Source organism: Odocoileus virginianus, chromosome 11 (assembly GCF_023699985.2).
Source record: "Odocoileus virginianus isolate 20LAN1187 ecotype Illinois chromosome 11, Ovbor_1.2, whole genome shotgun sequence".
Classification (NCBI taxonomy): domain Eukaryota; kingdom Metazoa; phylum Chordata; class Mammalia; order Artiodactyla; family Cervidae; genus Odocoileus; species Odocoileus virginianus.
Genome location: NC_069684.1, coordinates 36,326,543 through 36,341,821, shown reverse-complemented (window position 1 = coordinate 36,341,821; position 15,279 = coordinate 36,326,543). Strand labels below are relative to the sequence as shown.

At 59.9% G+C, this 15,279-nt stretch overlaps 1 protein-coding gene across 2 annotated transcripts in view; it reads left to right on the top strand.

Moving 5' to 3' along the window:
• CASZ1 (castor zinc finger 1) overlaps window positions 1–9,822 on the top strand; it is a 152,078-nt gene extending 142,256 nt beyond the window's left edge. For both annotated transcript variants that reach the window (XM_070474274.1, XM_070474273.1), the window contains 6 exons: window positions 288–626; window positions 2,160–2,358; window positions 3,137–3,308; window positions 5,434–5,585; window positions 5,727–5,868; window positions 8,575–9,822. In XM_070474274.1, coding sequence (XP_070330375.1) covers window positions 288–626; window positions 2,160–2,358; window positions 3,137–3,308; window positions 5,434–5,585; window positions 5,727–5,868; window positions 8,575–9,698 — 2,128 coding nt within the window. In that variant the 3' untranslated portion in view covers window positions 9,699–9,822. The remainder of the gene's footprint in view (window positions 1–287; window positions 627–2,159; window positions 2,359–3,136; window positions 3,309–5,433; window positions 5,586–5,726; window positions 5,869–8,574) is intronic.
• Window positions 9,823–15,279: the final 5,457 nt, after the last annotated feature.

Below are 15,279 nucleotides of genomic sequence, written 5' to 3'. Positions count from 1 at the left end.
TTCCTGAGCCGGGACCTGCTGTGTCCCTAGTAGGGAGGAGCTAGGGACAGCGCATCTAGAAGGTCACACGGAGGTGTCATTAGGACAGAGCCAGGAGCCTAAGTTGCAGATCAAAGGACAGAGCCGTGTGCTCTCAGTCCTTCCCTCCTGGTGGCACATGGCACTGAAGACAAGGTGGGGACACTGGCCCCCTTGGCTTGAGATGGGATTGCCCGCAGGCCGGCAGGTGCACGGGGAAGGGATCTCTCCACCTCTCACCTGAGACCCCCCTCTTCTGCCTCTCACAGCTTCCACTTCCGGACGGAGGGAGGAGCAGTGAAAGGAAACCCAGAGGCTGCCTTCCCGGCCTCAGCTGCTGAGACCAAACCCTCCTTGGCCCCCGCGTCCCCTCCAGCGCCACCCGTCACCACGGCCACGGCTTCCTCTCTCGAGGGGCCCACTCCCAGCCTGGCTGCCGTGCCCTCCACCCCCACCCTGCTCGCCTGGAAGCAGCTGGCTTCCACCATACCCCAGATGCCTCAGATTCCAGCATCAGTGCCTCACCTGCCCACTTCGCCCTTGGCAACGACTTCTCTAGAGAACGCCAAGCCCCAGGTCAAACCCGGATTCCTCCAGTTCCAGGAGAAGTGAGTCCCTCGATGAGCCGGGAGTCCTGTGTCCCCCGGGTGTCTCAGGAGTAGGTGCTAGCCAGGGCCGCTGAGGAGGCGCTGCTCCTCGCCTTGCAGGAGCCCTGGCCATCCCCAGCCTCTCTGGGACCCAGTCCCCGGGCCATGTCCTTCTAGCCAAAGCTGCTGCTGCTGCTCAGACCTCACTGCCTGTTCCTAGAGCAAGCAGCTGGGGTGGGGGGTGGGGGGTGATGGTGGAGGTAGTGGCCATGGTTCTGTAGAGGCCAGTGGCGATGCTGCGAGGACCAGCCGGGGTGGGCTGGCCAGGGTGGGCTGGCTGGGGTGGGCCTCACCCGGCAAGGAGAGCTACGTCTCCCTCCGGGCCTCACTGTTGGTCTCTGTGGCTCCTGCCTGCAACTGAATCTCTGCAGGGCAAGCCAAGTCACAGCGGGGTGGAGGCAAACGGGCTAGACCCTTCTCTGGGTCCCCACCCTCCCGCACAGTGACCTGAGCTCTCGGGGTGGAAGGGACCTTCCTCAATGGATGGTGGTGGCTCCTTGCGGCGAGAACGGTGACTCTGTATCATGATGCGTGCGGCTTCCTGTTCTCAATAAAAGTAATAAATTGGATGTGAACACACACCGCCTGAGTGGCAGCTGTCCTCCCTCTCTGAGCACCTGGGGCTGGGCCCACGGCATGGAAGGGCACTTGCGCTCCGCTCTGACCCTTCCCCATCTTCCCTTCCTCTGTTCACCTCCCCAGCCCTCTTAGCATCCTGGCCTTGGTCAGAGTTTCCACCCAGGTCCAATGTGGAGGTAGGGGGCAGCCGTGTTGTCAGCCAGGCCAGAAAGGGTAGAAGCCGGAGCACAGCACCCTCCACTACTGCCCGAAGCAGGGGTCTGGGGCGGGGGGCTGCCACTCAGGACAGGCAGGGCAGGGCTCACCTGGCACCCCACTCCACCACTGAACTGGCTTGTGTTCTCTACGTGGGTGGCAGCCCCGAGCTCTGAGCTGACCCTGGAAGCCCCAGCAGCTGAGCCTCAGGACACGACATCAGGCACAGGTTCCCACTGGCTGAGGCCCCGTGGTAGCAAAGCTTCCTGGTAGGGCTGCCCACCCATCTGCATGCTGTCAGTCAGCCACAGCCAGGGCAGCGCCCATGCCACGTCAGCCAGGCTTTCCCTGGCGTCCCGCCAGGCTGGCAGCACCATCCCTCATTTTCATATCCAAGAAATGATTGCAGCCATCCTTATCTATAAGCCTGAGGTGTGGCTGTGGAAACTACGTGTCCCAGCATGCAGTGCTCTGGGCAGCCTGCACACCGCAATCCCTCATGCGCCAGCAGAGTTCTAAAAAGAGGGCAAGGTTGCATGCTGGGATCTGTAGTCTCCTCTGGCCAAATGGCCCTGTTGAGCCGGAGGGCAGTCCTGGGGCCATTCCTCTTGAGGGCACCACGGGAGACTGGGAAGCAGAACCCCAGCATGAGCCAATGTCAGGACATCGGCGGGGAGGGTACTGGGAATACCAATGACCTGGGCCGTGGTTTCATTCCAGCGATCCTTGCCTCGCAACGGACTGCAAGTATGCCAACAAGTTCCACTTCCACTGTCTCTTTGGGAACTGCAAGTACGTCTGCAAAACCTCTGGCAAGGCTGAGTCCCACTGCCTGGACCACATCAACCCCAACAACAACCTGGTGAACGTGCGAGACCAGTTTGCTTACTACTCCCTGCAGTGCCTCTGTCCCAACCAGGTCAGCAAGGCGGACGGGCAGGGTGGGGCCTGGGGCGGGAGCAGGGAGGCACAGGGCCCTGGAGCAGCTCCTCCTGGCAGAGGCTCTGCTTCTCACACCCTTTTTAATTGGCTTCCTCCAGACTCTGGAAAGGACACTGTCTGCCCCAGGTCCCTGGAGACCCCTGGGCAGCAGTTCAGCTTGGTGCTCGTTTGGTGAGGTCTGTCATTTTATCCTAACCCTCAGTGATGACTCTATGATGAGCCACCGCTGGGCACTTGGCATCATTCTGCTCATCCTGGAACGGCCACGCTCCTTTTCTCTAGAGGCCTGGAATTTTAAAACATTGGACAGATATTGAACTCTCTGTGCTCCAGACAGGAAGGGCAGATCAGATTCACTATAAAGGCCTACCCCTAAGATTTGTAGGGGCCGCCTGACAGTGCCTTGAGGAGGAGTCTGAGCCTAGATCCGGACCGAGAGGTGTACCAGGGTAGATGAGTGATGTCTGCCCAAGGTCTGGGCACACAGAGAAGAGTGCTGGGATAGATTAGTGATGTCTGCTCTGGGTGTGGGTTCAGAGAGATGGAAATGATACCAAGTAGGATGCCTTAGTCAAATGACAGAAAGGACTTAGTGCTTTTTAAAACGTGAATGACCTTTACACAGTTGTGTTTGCTGATTCTGAGCACAGAAGGACACACAAGTGCAAAGGGCCAGCCACAGCCCAGAGGCCTGGGGCAGGTGGGGCTTGAGGCCGTTGCCTGCCTGGTCCTGACTTTCCTGTCCCTCCCCGCAGCACTGCGAGTTCCGGATGCGTGGACACTACCACTGTCTCCGGACTGGCTGCTACTTTGTGACCAACATCACCACCAAGCTGCCGTGGCACATAAAGAAGCACGAGAAAGCCGAGCGGCGGGCAGCCAATGGGTTCAAGTACTTCACCAAGCGCGAGGAGTGCGGCAGGCTAGGTACCGCAGGCCAGGGCTGGGGGCAGGCAACTGCCGCAGTGGGCAGGGCTGTGGCTCTGGCCCCAGAGGCCCAGGTGCCACTTCTTGTTGCCACACATCAGGCTCCATGGGTTTTTTGTTTTAATGTCACAGACCAGGCATTGTCAAACTGGGAAAACAGTCAAAACCCCAAAAACCTGGAAAGAGGGGTGAGGGTGACCCAGAACACTCCAGTCACCCCCAGGGCAAATGGCCTGGAGCCTCATCTCTGGTCTCCAGACTTGGTTTCTTTTCTTTTTCTTTTCAAGAGAGCCTTGCAGGTAAGTTTTCAAAATTCTTGACATTCTCTGCCCTGGGATGTCTATCCATGGTTTTAAAGATGAAGTTTTTATCCATAATGGGCCGTGAGATGTTCATTCGTTCACTCACTCAGCAGACATTTTATTTTTTTTTATTTTTTTATTTGACTGTGCTGGGTCTTCTTGCTGTGCGAGGTCTTTCTTTAGTTGCAGCGAGCAAGGGCCTACTCTCTCATTATGGCACATGGGCTTGGCAATGCGGTTGTTTTGTTGCAGAACACAGGCTCTAGGTGTTCAGGCTCAGTAGTTGCGGCTCTCAGGCTTATTTGCTCCATGGCACGTGGGATCTTAGTCTCCTGACCAGAGGTCAAAACCCATTCCCTGCACTGGCAGGTGGATTCATAACCACTGGACCATCAGGGAAGTCCTCAGCAGAGGTTTATTGAAGAGCAGCCATGGGCCAGACTCTTTGCTGTTACAGGAGGTGCAGGGGGTGGGGGGTACAAGTGGCAGCTGAGGTCTTCTTTGTCTACTGTGGCTGGCACCAGGCTTGGTGCTGGGGATCTGGTGGGACAAGCAGGTACTTGGTCGGTTCAGCCCAGGGCGTTTGTAACCTGGGGTGACCTGGAAGGAGGCGGCCAGGGGGCAAGGAAGTGACCTTGAACTCAGGGACAGGAGCTTCAGAGTTAACTTCACTGCTGAGAGCTGAGTTCTTGGCCAGGAAGCTGCCCCCAGCCCCAGAACAAGGCCTCCCTGAGGACTCGTTGGCTCCAGCCCCAGGATGCTGTGGGGAGCAGGCTCCATGCAGAGTCCACGCTTTTGCCTCAGAATGGAGCCACATGTCACGTGCAGACATGGGGCAGTAATCTGCCCAGGAGGAGACCGGACACTGGAAGGCAGGTGGGAGCCAGGCAGGCTGGGTGCAGACACCTGGGCTCAGGTGACTCAGGTGCACGGCTGCAGGGTCCAGGGGGTACAGATGGGGGCTGCTGCCTGCAGCCAGCTGGCCATCATGTAGGGGAAGGGTGAGAGATTCAAAGTCAACTGCCAGAAATGAAAGGAAACAAACCTTTCCTTCAGGTATTAATTCAAAAATAATTCAGAGCCTGAGAGAGGGCTGGTTATCACAGCAACAGATATCAACACTCGGTGACCCATACTGGTCCTAGGTTCAGCTTACAGGTGTCTGGGATTCTGTAGTTGCCGTTATTGACTCAGTTGGGGTGTTTTGGGTGGTAGCTGGGGCCAAAACAAAGCTGGGGGATGATATAAGACACCTGGCCAGCTCAGGTGCCATGGCAACGGGCAGGCCTTCACCTGCCCTCTGCTGATACCATTTCAGTCTGGCCGCTCTGTTTGTCCTCAGCCCAGAGCAAAACCCAGGTGGGTGGGGGCGGGGCAGAGGGCCAGCCGGTCTGCAGCCGTCTCTACAAGGTTGGGGGGTGGGAGGCAGCACCTGGGGTTCCCAGAGGAAAGCTGGGGACAGATGGCATGCTGGGAGGCAGCTGATCAAGTGGACAGGTCACAAGGGTCCCCTGCCCTGGAGCCCGTGGCCTCTCAATGTGCGGGACAGGGGAGGGGGCCAGCCTGCCATCGTCCCACAAGTCCATGCTAGACTGGAGGGGAGACCCAGGCTCTGGACATCCAGGTGGCTGAGGACTTTCTGGGGGTGGGGGAGGGTGGGAGTTTCCTCAGGGGAACGCCACCATGGGCAAGTGCCCTTCCCCAGACGCCATCTTCCTGGCACGTGTGCCCTTGCCCAGAACAGTGCCCGCCATGCAGCGGGTACCATGAGTGCCAGCTGGCCCACAGGGGAAGCTCACAGCTGAGTGGGGCTGTGTCCACAGGCTGCAAGTACAACCAGGTGAACAGCCACTTCCACTGCATCCGGGAGGGCTGCCAGTTCTCCTTCCTCCTCAAGCACCAGATGACCTCCCACGCCCGGAAGCACATGCGGAGGATGCTGGGGAAGAACTTCGATCGCGTGCCCTCCTCCCAGGTGAGCCGCCCCTCCACCGCCTGGGGGCCAAAGGGCATCACCTGTGTCCCACTCTGGCAGCCCCTGGAAGTGACTGCATGCCCCTTGTGGGCAGCACCGCCTCCAGCCCAGCTTGCTCAGGGCCCCCCTGCTTCCTTTCAGGGCCCCCCAAGCCTGATGGACACTGAGACGGATGAGTACATGGATTATACTGGCTGCAGCCCGGGCGCCATGTCCTCCGAGTCCTCCACCATGGACCGAAGCTGCTCCAGCACCCCTGTGGGCAATGAGAGCACCGCGGCAGGTGAGCAGGCAGCCAGGACGGGGCCGCAGGGGGTCTGGGAGGCACCCGGCCTGGGATGGGCCCCTCCTCCTGAGGCCCAGCAGTGCCAGGTCTGGCTCAGGACTGGAGCATCATTAGCCAAGTGGCCTCAAAGGAGGACAGACCAGTGTGTGGCTGGGCCAGCTGGTCTGTGGGACATGGGTCCCCACCTGCTGCCGCCCTGCCCACCTCCCCTGCACTCTGCCCTCGGCTTCCGTTTCCAGGAGAGGACCCAGGCTTGAGCTGAGAGCTACAGCCAGAGGGGCAGGTGGGCCCCACCCAGCCCTGGCCCCTCCTCTGGTCTCTCTGCCGTGGTCCCCAGCACAGTCCCTGGGCCCCAGAGTGGGGTCCTCCCCATGGGCCCTCCCCAGCCTGCCATGATGCCCCCTGCACTGCCACGCCCTCCCAGTCTCTTTCCTCTGCCACCCCCTCCCCTCTCTTCTTCGTGGCATCTGTCTGCTCATCTGTCCACGTATTTTCATATCATACTTGCTTCTGCCATTGGGTTTCTCATCTTGGTTCTTTTGTTTGTTTGTTCTTTGTTTTGGTTTTCTTTTTTTTTTTTTTTTCTGCTTTTCTCCACCCTCTCCAGGCTGCCCGGCTCCTCCTCCTCCTCCTCTTCCTCTTCCTGCTGCTGCCGGTGACGAGGCTGCCCGCGGGGCTCCGCAGCCCCCGCTGACCCCATCCTTCTCTCCGGCCGTGCTCCGGGCGCCCCTCCCCTCCCTCCCATGCCTCTTTTCTCCACCCTGTCTCTCATACTCTCTGCTCAGTGCCACTCTCGGAGCCACCCGGGGCCTGGCCCACCCCATCAGCAGCCCGCCCAGCTTCCCGCCTGTCACTGCCACTCCATCTCCAGTAAAAAGTGACGCCCCCCTAGTTCAGGACGCCGCAGGTAACTCACACACACCTTCTCCACCGCTGTCTTATCACCCTGGCCGAGCCCCAAGGCCATGGTCCAGGATCTGGCCCTTGTCTGTGGCCTGCCAGGCCAAGGACAGGGCCACCCTGCTCTCCTCACAGCCCAGCCCCACCTCTCCCCCACCCCGCCTGAGACGAGAGAGCCTGGCCCCTGTCCCGAGGATACCTTCTCTCGGTTCCTGCTCGGCACCGAGCAGGCCAGAACATCACCACTAGGGCTCCCTGGGGCTCACCCCATCTCAGCCACTGGCCAGAACCCCGAGATGGCCATGCCCACCCCACTTCCCCCAATCCTGCAGCAAAGCAGAGCCTGTCCCCCGAGCTCTGGGGCATTCACCCAGGACCCAGGATGAGGGAGGGACAGAGATTTTCTTGGAAAGCTCCTGATGTCTGGGACCCGCCCAGGTTTGGAGGGTCCTGACACCAGGCTGAACCCCCATTCCTGGAGCCACACAGGACAAGGCCTGAGCCCTGGGCAGTGCTTCATAGCAGAGGTGGCTCCTGGCCTCACCCTGTACCTACTGCCCGTCAGGCATGGGACCTGCCCGCCCCTGCCCTTTGCTGCACCATCCCAACTCTGCCTCTGCCCCTTCCATTTGTTCTTCCCCAGGGTGTTGGCAAAGAGCACGACAGAGGGGTCCCCCTCATGGTGTTCAGCCCCTGTTCTGTCTCTGGCATAACCAGTGACTTCAGATCCAAAGCAGCTACTCCTGACCCACCTGGATCCCCAGGCCCCAGACCCTCCCTTGCCTCATGTTAGGTATCCCAGTCCATCACAGTCGTTGTTTCTCTCCACCTGCTGAGGGGCCAGGATGGGGGAGGATTGGGTCTGTTCCCAAAATGGGTGGTACTGAAGCCTGACGCCTGAGGTGGGTGTTCTAGACAGGTTCAGGGAGGACTGGGTGGGTCAACGCATTGGGGGAGCCTGGAGGGTGCCCACCCTGCCTGCTGTGGGGGGGCCAGGCCTGGGGGTGGAGCAGGGAGTGACCGGGACAGCCGCCCTTTCCCCAGCTGCCTGTGCAGAAAGTGGTCACGGATGCTTGACCGAAAAGTGCAGTCGTGGGCAGTAACAGGGCATCCTGAGCCCAGCGAGGCAGCTGGGACCAGGTGGGAGAGCACAAGTGCGGCCCATCGGCCGGCCAAACCTGTGCTCCAGTCCTTGCTGCTCAGCAGAGCTGCCCTCTCCCAGCCCAAGACATTAAAGAACCTTCTGGTACCAAGGAGAAGGTTGCACACCGGGCAGGGAGTTACTGCTGCAAACAGTTCCAAGGCGCTCGGTGTCCCTGTGGCAAACAGGCTGGTTCCAGGCGCAGACAGGCCGGCAGCCCAGGAAACTGGTTAGTGGGAGGGAGAAGGAGCCGGCCTGTCCCTCATTAGAGGCAGGCGCGTGATGGCGTCTGGCCCCGGTCCAACTTGGGTAATTACACTGCCGACCTAGATTCCCCCTTCAGCTTCAATTAGCGCCAGGACGTGTCCTCACTTCCCACCCAAACGGGCCAGGAAGCAGCCACCACATCGCCCAGAGCTGCATGCTCTGCCACCCACGAGGGTGGACGCCTGTGCGGTCAGCCTGCAGACAGGGATGACTTAAGGGGGAAGCCTGGGGCTCCCCCGACTATCCTGGGGGTTGGGTCACGAAAGAGGCCTGCAGAGCCACAGGGAACCAAGGGGTTGTCCTCAAGTGCAGCCCCCTGGCCAGCGGGCCAGGATCAGGGGCCACGAGTGTGATCCTGGGCATGGTGCCCGTGCTGACCAAGCCCCTCTCCCCAGGGAACACCATCTCCATGCCGACAGCCTCCGGGGCCAAAAAGCGCTTCTGGATCATTGAGGACATGTCTCCGTTCGGCAAGCGGCGCAAGACTGCTTCCTCGCGGAAGATGTTGGACGAGGGCATGATGCTCGAGGGCTTCCGGCGCTTCGACCTATACGAGGACTGCAAGGACGCGGCCTGCCAGTTCTCGCTCAAGGTCACCCACTACCATTGCACGCGCGAGAACTGCGGCTACAAGTTCTGCGGGCGCACGCACATGTACAAGCACGCGCAGCACCACGACCGCGTGGACAACCTGGTGCTGGACGACTTCAAGCGCTTCAAGGCCTCGCTCAGCTGCCACTTCGCCGACTGCCCCTTTTCGGGGAGCAGCACGCACTTCCACTGCCTGCGCTGCCGCTTCCGCTGCACCGACAGCACCAAGGTCACCGCGCACCGCAAGCACCACGGCAAGCAGGACGTGATCAGCGCGGCGGGCTTCTGCCAGTTCAGCTCGAGCGCCGACTGCGGCGTGCCCGACTGCAAGTACAAGCTCAAGTGCTCGCACTTCCACTGCACCTACCCCGGCTGCCGCCATACGGTCGTGGGCATGTCGCAGATGGACTCGCACAAGCGCAAGCACGAGAAGCAGGAGCGCGGCGAGCCGCCCGCCGCCTCCCCCGGCCCCGAGGGCCCCGCGCCCGGCCCCGCCGCCGCCGCCGCCGCCGGCCTGGACGGCGCGCCCCCGCCCGGTGCCGAGCCCGCCGCCGCCGCCCTGCTCTTCCTGCCCGGCCCGGCGCTGGGGCCCAGCGACGACCCCGGCCCGCCCGACGCCCCGGGGCCCCGCGTCGGCCCCGCCGTGCCCGGCCCCGCGGCCGGCGAGTCGTCGCAGGAGGACGACGAGGAGGAGCTGGAGCTGAACGAGGAGGAGGCGGACGACGACGAGGACGACGACGAGGAGGACGACGAGGACGACGACGAGGAGGACGAGGACGACGACGACGAGGACCTGCGCACCGACTCGGAGGAGTCGCTGCCCGAGGCGCCGGCCGTGGCGGCGGGGCCGGGGGCGCGGAGCCCGGAGCTGGCGGCCCTCGGCGCCCCCGCGCCCCCCGGCCCCGCGCCCGCCGCCGCCTCCCCGTAGCCGCCGGGCAGGTGGCGCGTCGGGGGGCCTGGCGCGCGCGGCGCCCTCGGGATCTTGCCGCTTTATTCTATTGCTATTATTATTATTATTATTAATTTTGTAAGAAACGGTATTTATCTGTAAAGCTTCCCTTGTCCAGAGCTAGGTGTCGGCCGCGTCCCGGCGTCGGGAGGCGCTCCGGCCTGAGTGGGCCAGTGCGCCCCGCCGGTGCTTCCGGACCCCGAGTCCGTCTCAGGACAGAGGCGGGGGGGCCTCCCTCTGGTGCTTCGGGGCCGCCCCCGCGCCCGCCCTCCCGCGCGGCAGCTCTGCGGCCGGCAGGACAGAAGCTGCCCGGGCGGGACCCGCCTCCGCCGCGGTCCGGGGATCTTCTTCAGGGAAACAGAAGGTGCTCTTGTCCGGGGTGGGACAGGGGCCCCGGAGGGTGAGGCGGGAGCCGATCCCGCCGCCCCCCACCCCCCACCCCACGCCGCGCCGCTGGGATTCCTCATTGCTCAGGGCTGGGACGGGCGCTGAGGGTCACCGTGACCCCCGCTCCGCACCCCCGGAGGCGGGCGGGCACCTGTAGCATCTGCAGGGCCTCCCATTCGTGCAGCTAAGACCCTCCCTCCTGGCCCCGGGGGAGGGCGGGGCAGGAGGCGGCCGGCGGGTGACCCACAGGGACCGCGGAGGGAACCTCCTGGAACTGGCCGAGCTGACGGCTCCGGGGCACTCGGCCCCCAATGCGGGGGCCTGGCCGGGTGTCCGCCCCAAGGGCTGGGGCCTGGGAAGGGGGCGCCTCGGCCTACCCGCTGCCTGCCAGCCGGTGCTGGGGTGTTGTGCCCTCAGGGGGTCTCCGCCACCCAGGTGGTAAAAACAGGAAGGATGCGACAGTTTGGGGCTTTAATAGTCAACATGGAAAAAAATTCGAGGAAGTTGTACAGTATTTTTCCTGTAAAGGTTTATTATTCTACACAGAACAAAAGAAAAAAAGCAGGCGGGCGCCCAGAGCACAGACCGCCTCCGGACCAGCCCTGAGGTTGGAGACCCGAGTGCAATTGCTCACGTGGGGTTTCGTTTAGCGTTTAGTTAGAGGCCTTAACCAGGTTGAGGCTGTCTGTCTTTACACTAGCACTGATGGGAGCTGCGTGATTCCAACTTTTAACTTGAATTTTGTAGAGACAAGAAAAAAGGACTATTATTGTTGATACAAGTTTGTAGTTAATTTAACATTTGAGTTTTTCTCTATTGGTTATGCGTGTGGCTTTATAGGGCTTTTTTTTTTTTTCCAGTTTGTTTTATTATTTTGTTTGGGATACTTCTTTGCTGGCTCAACCCACCCAGATTTGGTTCCCTTTGCAAAATACACCCCTGTCCCCCATCACCTCCCTTTTCAACGATGAGGTCACCTACCCCAGAGCCGGCCCCCACCTGCCTGGCTCACACCCAGCCGATGGCTCTGATGGCGACAGGGACCGAGGGCACACTGCCCAAGGCCTCTCCTGTTCTCCTTCTCTCCAGGTCAGGCCACCTGCCCCATCTTAGTTGGACCCTGTGACATGCCACAGGGAGAGCTCTAGGTCCAGCCTGGGGGAGGGGCTGTCACCCATAGCCTCCTACCCCTGGGTCTCCAGGGGAAGCCTGACCCGGCTGTTGGAGGGGGACAGGGCAGTTGTTTCCTTTTTTTTTTTTCTTTTCTTCCCATTTTTTTTTTTTTTTTTTTTTTTTTGTCCTCTTGGTTGCCCACAGCCAGAAAGCCAGGACCATCTGAACTGGAGAGAGCAGGAGGGAGGAGTGGTGAGACGGATGTACCTGATTCAACAGGAAACAAGTGGTTTTCTAGAACAGCCCCTACCAGAGCCTCCTGAATTCTGTGGGCACCATGTGCTGCTGCTGAGCATTCGCCCAGACTTTGTGCCCGACCACAGAACCGTGGAGTCTGTGGAAGGAGTTTTGTAAAGGAAAAAAAAAAAATTTTTTTCAATGTAGCAAAATCAAAAAAAAAAAAGAAAAAAAAAGAAGATGCCGACAGTGCGAAGTCTAGCCTTTTGTAACCTTCATATTGCACACTAGGACTATAAGCCATTGCTAGCTCATTTTGAATTTTAATGTGTAATTTTTGTTTTATTTTCTTTCTGTGGGGAAAACAATGCTTGATCCACCAATGCTCTTTTTAATGTTTTATAACTATGTATGTGTATATATATAAATATAAAATAATATGTATGCACATATGTGTGTGTATATATCTATATGTATATACATATATAGATATATAGAGATATATAGAGAGGTTTTGAGACAAAAATGCAGAACGTGAAAACCGAACTGAACAGCGTGTGCTCTGATTACTTGAATCTGGTCTCCTCGGCACCTGGTTATTAAGAACTGAATATTTTTCCACTTGAATTTAGTGCTATTAGAAATTTAATATATGTGTTTTATTTATTTGATTTTTTTTTTTTTGCATGACTGATGCAAGGTTTGACATTTTCACTCAATAAAAACTGGAAAAAAAAAATCTATCAAGTTATCTTTAATTTTTGAAATCAGCCCCAAGCGGCTGGCAGCGACCTAGCTGTCCAGGGCGGCACAGCCTCCTTGGAGGCCTGGGCACCCTGTGCCAAGGCAGGGAGGGGAGGAGGGTGTCGGTCACCCTTCAGCTCTGGGAGGGAAGGGGGCAGCCCAGTTTCACCTCTGGGATGGGGCCAAGTGCTCCCCGGTGACTGGGAACAGACAGTGGGGGGCTTGGGCCCGGCCCTGCCTGAAGGCCCCATGGAGGCTCAGAAGCTACCTGGCCTAGACGCCTCGGGCCTCCAGCACGGTGCCAGGGGCTCCCGGGCCCCCACCCTGTCCAGCCCTCTCCCCAAGCAGCCAGGGCTACTGGGCAGGCGCTTGGCAGGGTCCTCCCTCTGCCTCCTCCCTCGGCTCCTTCCTCCTTCCTGCAGGGACCTGCCCGGACTGGGAACAGCGCGTACCCGGATCCGATCCGGATGCTGGCTCGGCTCCTGCCAGGAGCACACAGGGGCAGAGCCGGAGGGGGCCGATGCCTGGGTCTGTAGCCACCAGCCCCAGGCCCGAGTTGCCAGCTCCGGTGGCACCATGGCTGGGGCTCCCTCAGAAGCACGGGTGGTGAAAGCACTCCAGTCAGGCCCCGCCCAGAGCAGGCCTCCCGCCTCCTGAGCCCTGACACTTGTAGGTGGTGGCCTGCGTCTCAGTAAACCTCCTCCTCTGCACCATCCTGCCAGCCTTGTCCTGAGTTCACCTCCTTCCAGGAGGCCAGGCGTTCAGGGCCTAGGGGAGGAGATGTGACATGTGCTGGGCCTCCAGGCTCCTCTGCCTTCAAAGATGGAGCATCTCACTTGATGTCACATCCTGGCAAGGAGGTCACCCCTTTCCTGGGGAGGGAGGGAGGGGCTGGAAGGTGACACCTCAGCCAGGTGTCACCTCCTCACCCAGGACCGCAAGGGGGCGTGGGCGAGGGGGCTGCACCGCTCCCAGGGCCCCACTCAACATGGTCACTTTTCCACTGTGAAAGCCTCTTCTCTAACCCAGCCCCAGCACAGAGGGCCCTTCCCTTTCTTCTTTCCTCCTGGAATGCAGCCCACAGGCTATTTACATAAATTGTTTGTAACAGACACAAAAATATATACTTTTTTCTGTCTTATTAAAATGTTCAAGTTAGAACTCGCCTATTGTTTGTGGATATCTCGATTCTGTTAAATAAAACAGTGACTAATTTATGGGATAAAACACAAGTTCAACAAATTAAAACTATTACTGGAGCTTCACAGGCCCTGGTGGGCCAAGCAGTCTTCCCACGGGGCCTGAGGGGAGGCAGGGAGCCAGGCTCGGACCTCAGCCCTCAGCCGGGTGGGTGGGTGCTATGACCACAGGGCTCCATCTGGGCCCTGCCGCGGGGGCAAGGCCTACAGAGGCTCCAACTCCAGGTGGAGGATTGGTGGGGAAGGACAGGGACTTGGGATAGACTCCCCAAAACTGCCCCCTCTGTAGCTGCCTCCAGGTCTCCTGGGGCCAGATGGACCTTGGGAGACCCATACGTGGGTAAAGAGGAGGCTCAGCCTACCTGAGGGCAGGGCAAGCTTTTAAGCTCCACTCAGGACAAGACAGGGCCCAGGGAAGGGTGAGATGGGCCTCAGGGCACTCCTCAGAAGACTCTCAGGGAGACAGGGGCCTGGGACACAGGAGGAAGCTGCACCCAGGTCAGCCCACAGCCCTGAGCCCCAGGGACCGCCCCCTGAGGCCGGATGACCCGCCCCAAGGAGGGAGGGGCCTGCAGGGGGGCATAGCCCCGCCCCAGGGTTCAGGGGCCTGGGTCCCACAGGACTCCGTGTGGCTTGTTGGACTCAGTAGGAATTGCAGTAAAACATTTTCATTCTGAGGTTTAATTAGCTGTGGTGGTGTGATGCTCCTACACCCAAACTGGGGCAAATTCAAGAGTTTTGTAACCTCTTGGAAAGAGCCAGAACCAGCTGCACAGGCTCGTGGCCTGCCCACCTCCCACGACCTGGCCCTGCTTGGGTGCTACCAGTGGCTGAGTCACCCATGGGAGTCGGGCCTCGGCATTCCTGGGCAACCGGGCCTCAGCCCACCTGGACCCCGAGCCAAGACAGCCTGTTGTCCCGTTTGCCTTCATGAGAGGTGGCTTTGGCCCCTCGGGGAGCCTTGGTCCAGGGCCAGGGCACAGGGGTAGTGAAGTGCTGTTGCCCCCCAGGAAGCAGGTCCCCTCGGACCAGCTGGCGCCCTGGGGAATGAACAGGGGCCGGGCCTGTGCCACCCTCACTGGAGGAGCTGCCCCACCTTAGGGGGTGGACGGGACGTGCCTCCCAGGGGCACACCTCCCAGAGGCACACAGCCAGCACAGGCCCGGACCCAGCGGCTTCTCCTCCTGTGAGCCCCACACCCACGCTACTTGGGAGAGACATCGGGGCCTCAGAAAGTCCAAGGCCTTTTCCCCACAGAAGACCCCCAGCCTGGCTGCCGCACACTGGGTCTACAGGGCACCCTGGAAACAGCCTCCCGGACCTACTGGGCTAGGATGGGCGGGCTGGACACCTGAGTGTCCAAGATGAGTTTTAAACATGGCCTCATCATTATGAAGAAGGTCCTCCCAGACGTGTCAGGCCAGGGAAGGCTTCAGGCAGCCTCCTTATGAAATGATAAAATCTCACATCCTTCTAGGACAGCACGAGCTTTAAAGTGCTTGACGAAAGTAAACTGGTAAGGTTTGTTCACCACTCAGGGAAAAGCACGACACGGCTGGAGATTTAAACTCCACTTCTGGATTAGAGCAGAACAGAGGGAGGGCCTGGCTTGGGTAGGGGCTGGGCCAGTTCTCGGGGGAGAAGGTGGTGGTCACACACCATCATCTCAGGCACCCTGGAGATGTCTGACCTTAGCAGGGGGTTACTGATCCCGGGATGGGCCACACCTGTGCAGGATGAAGAAGCAGGGGCCAGAGAGGGGTCCAGGGCAGGGAGGGGTCAGTCAGGACTGGGTCTACGCCCAGGTGAGTGCTTCACCTGAGGCTGGAGCCACCGCCACCTTCAGGGTCTCCCTGGCGCCTTCCCGCCTGCTATCTGGA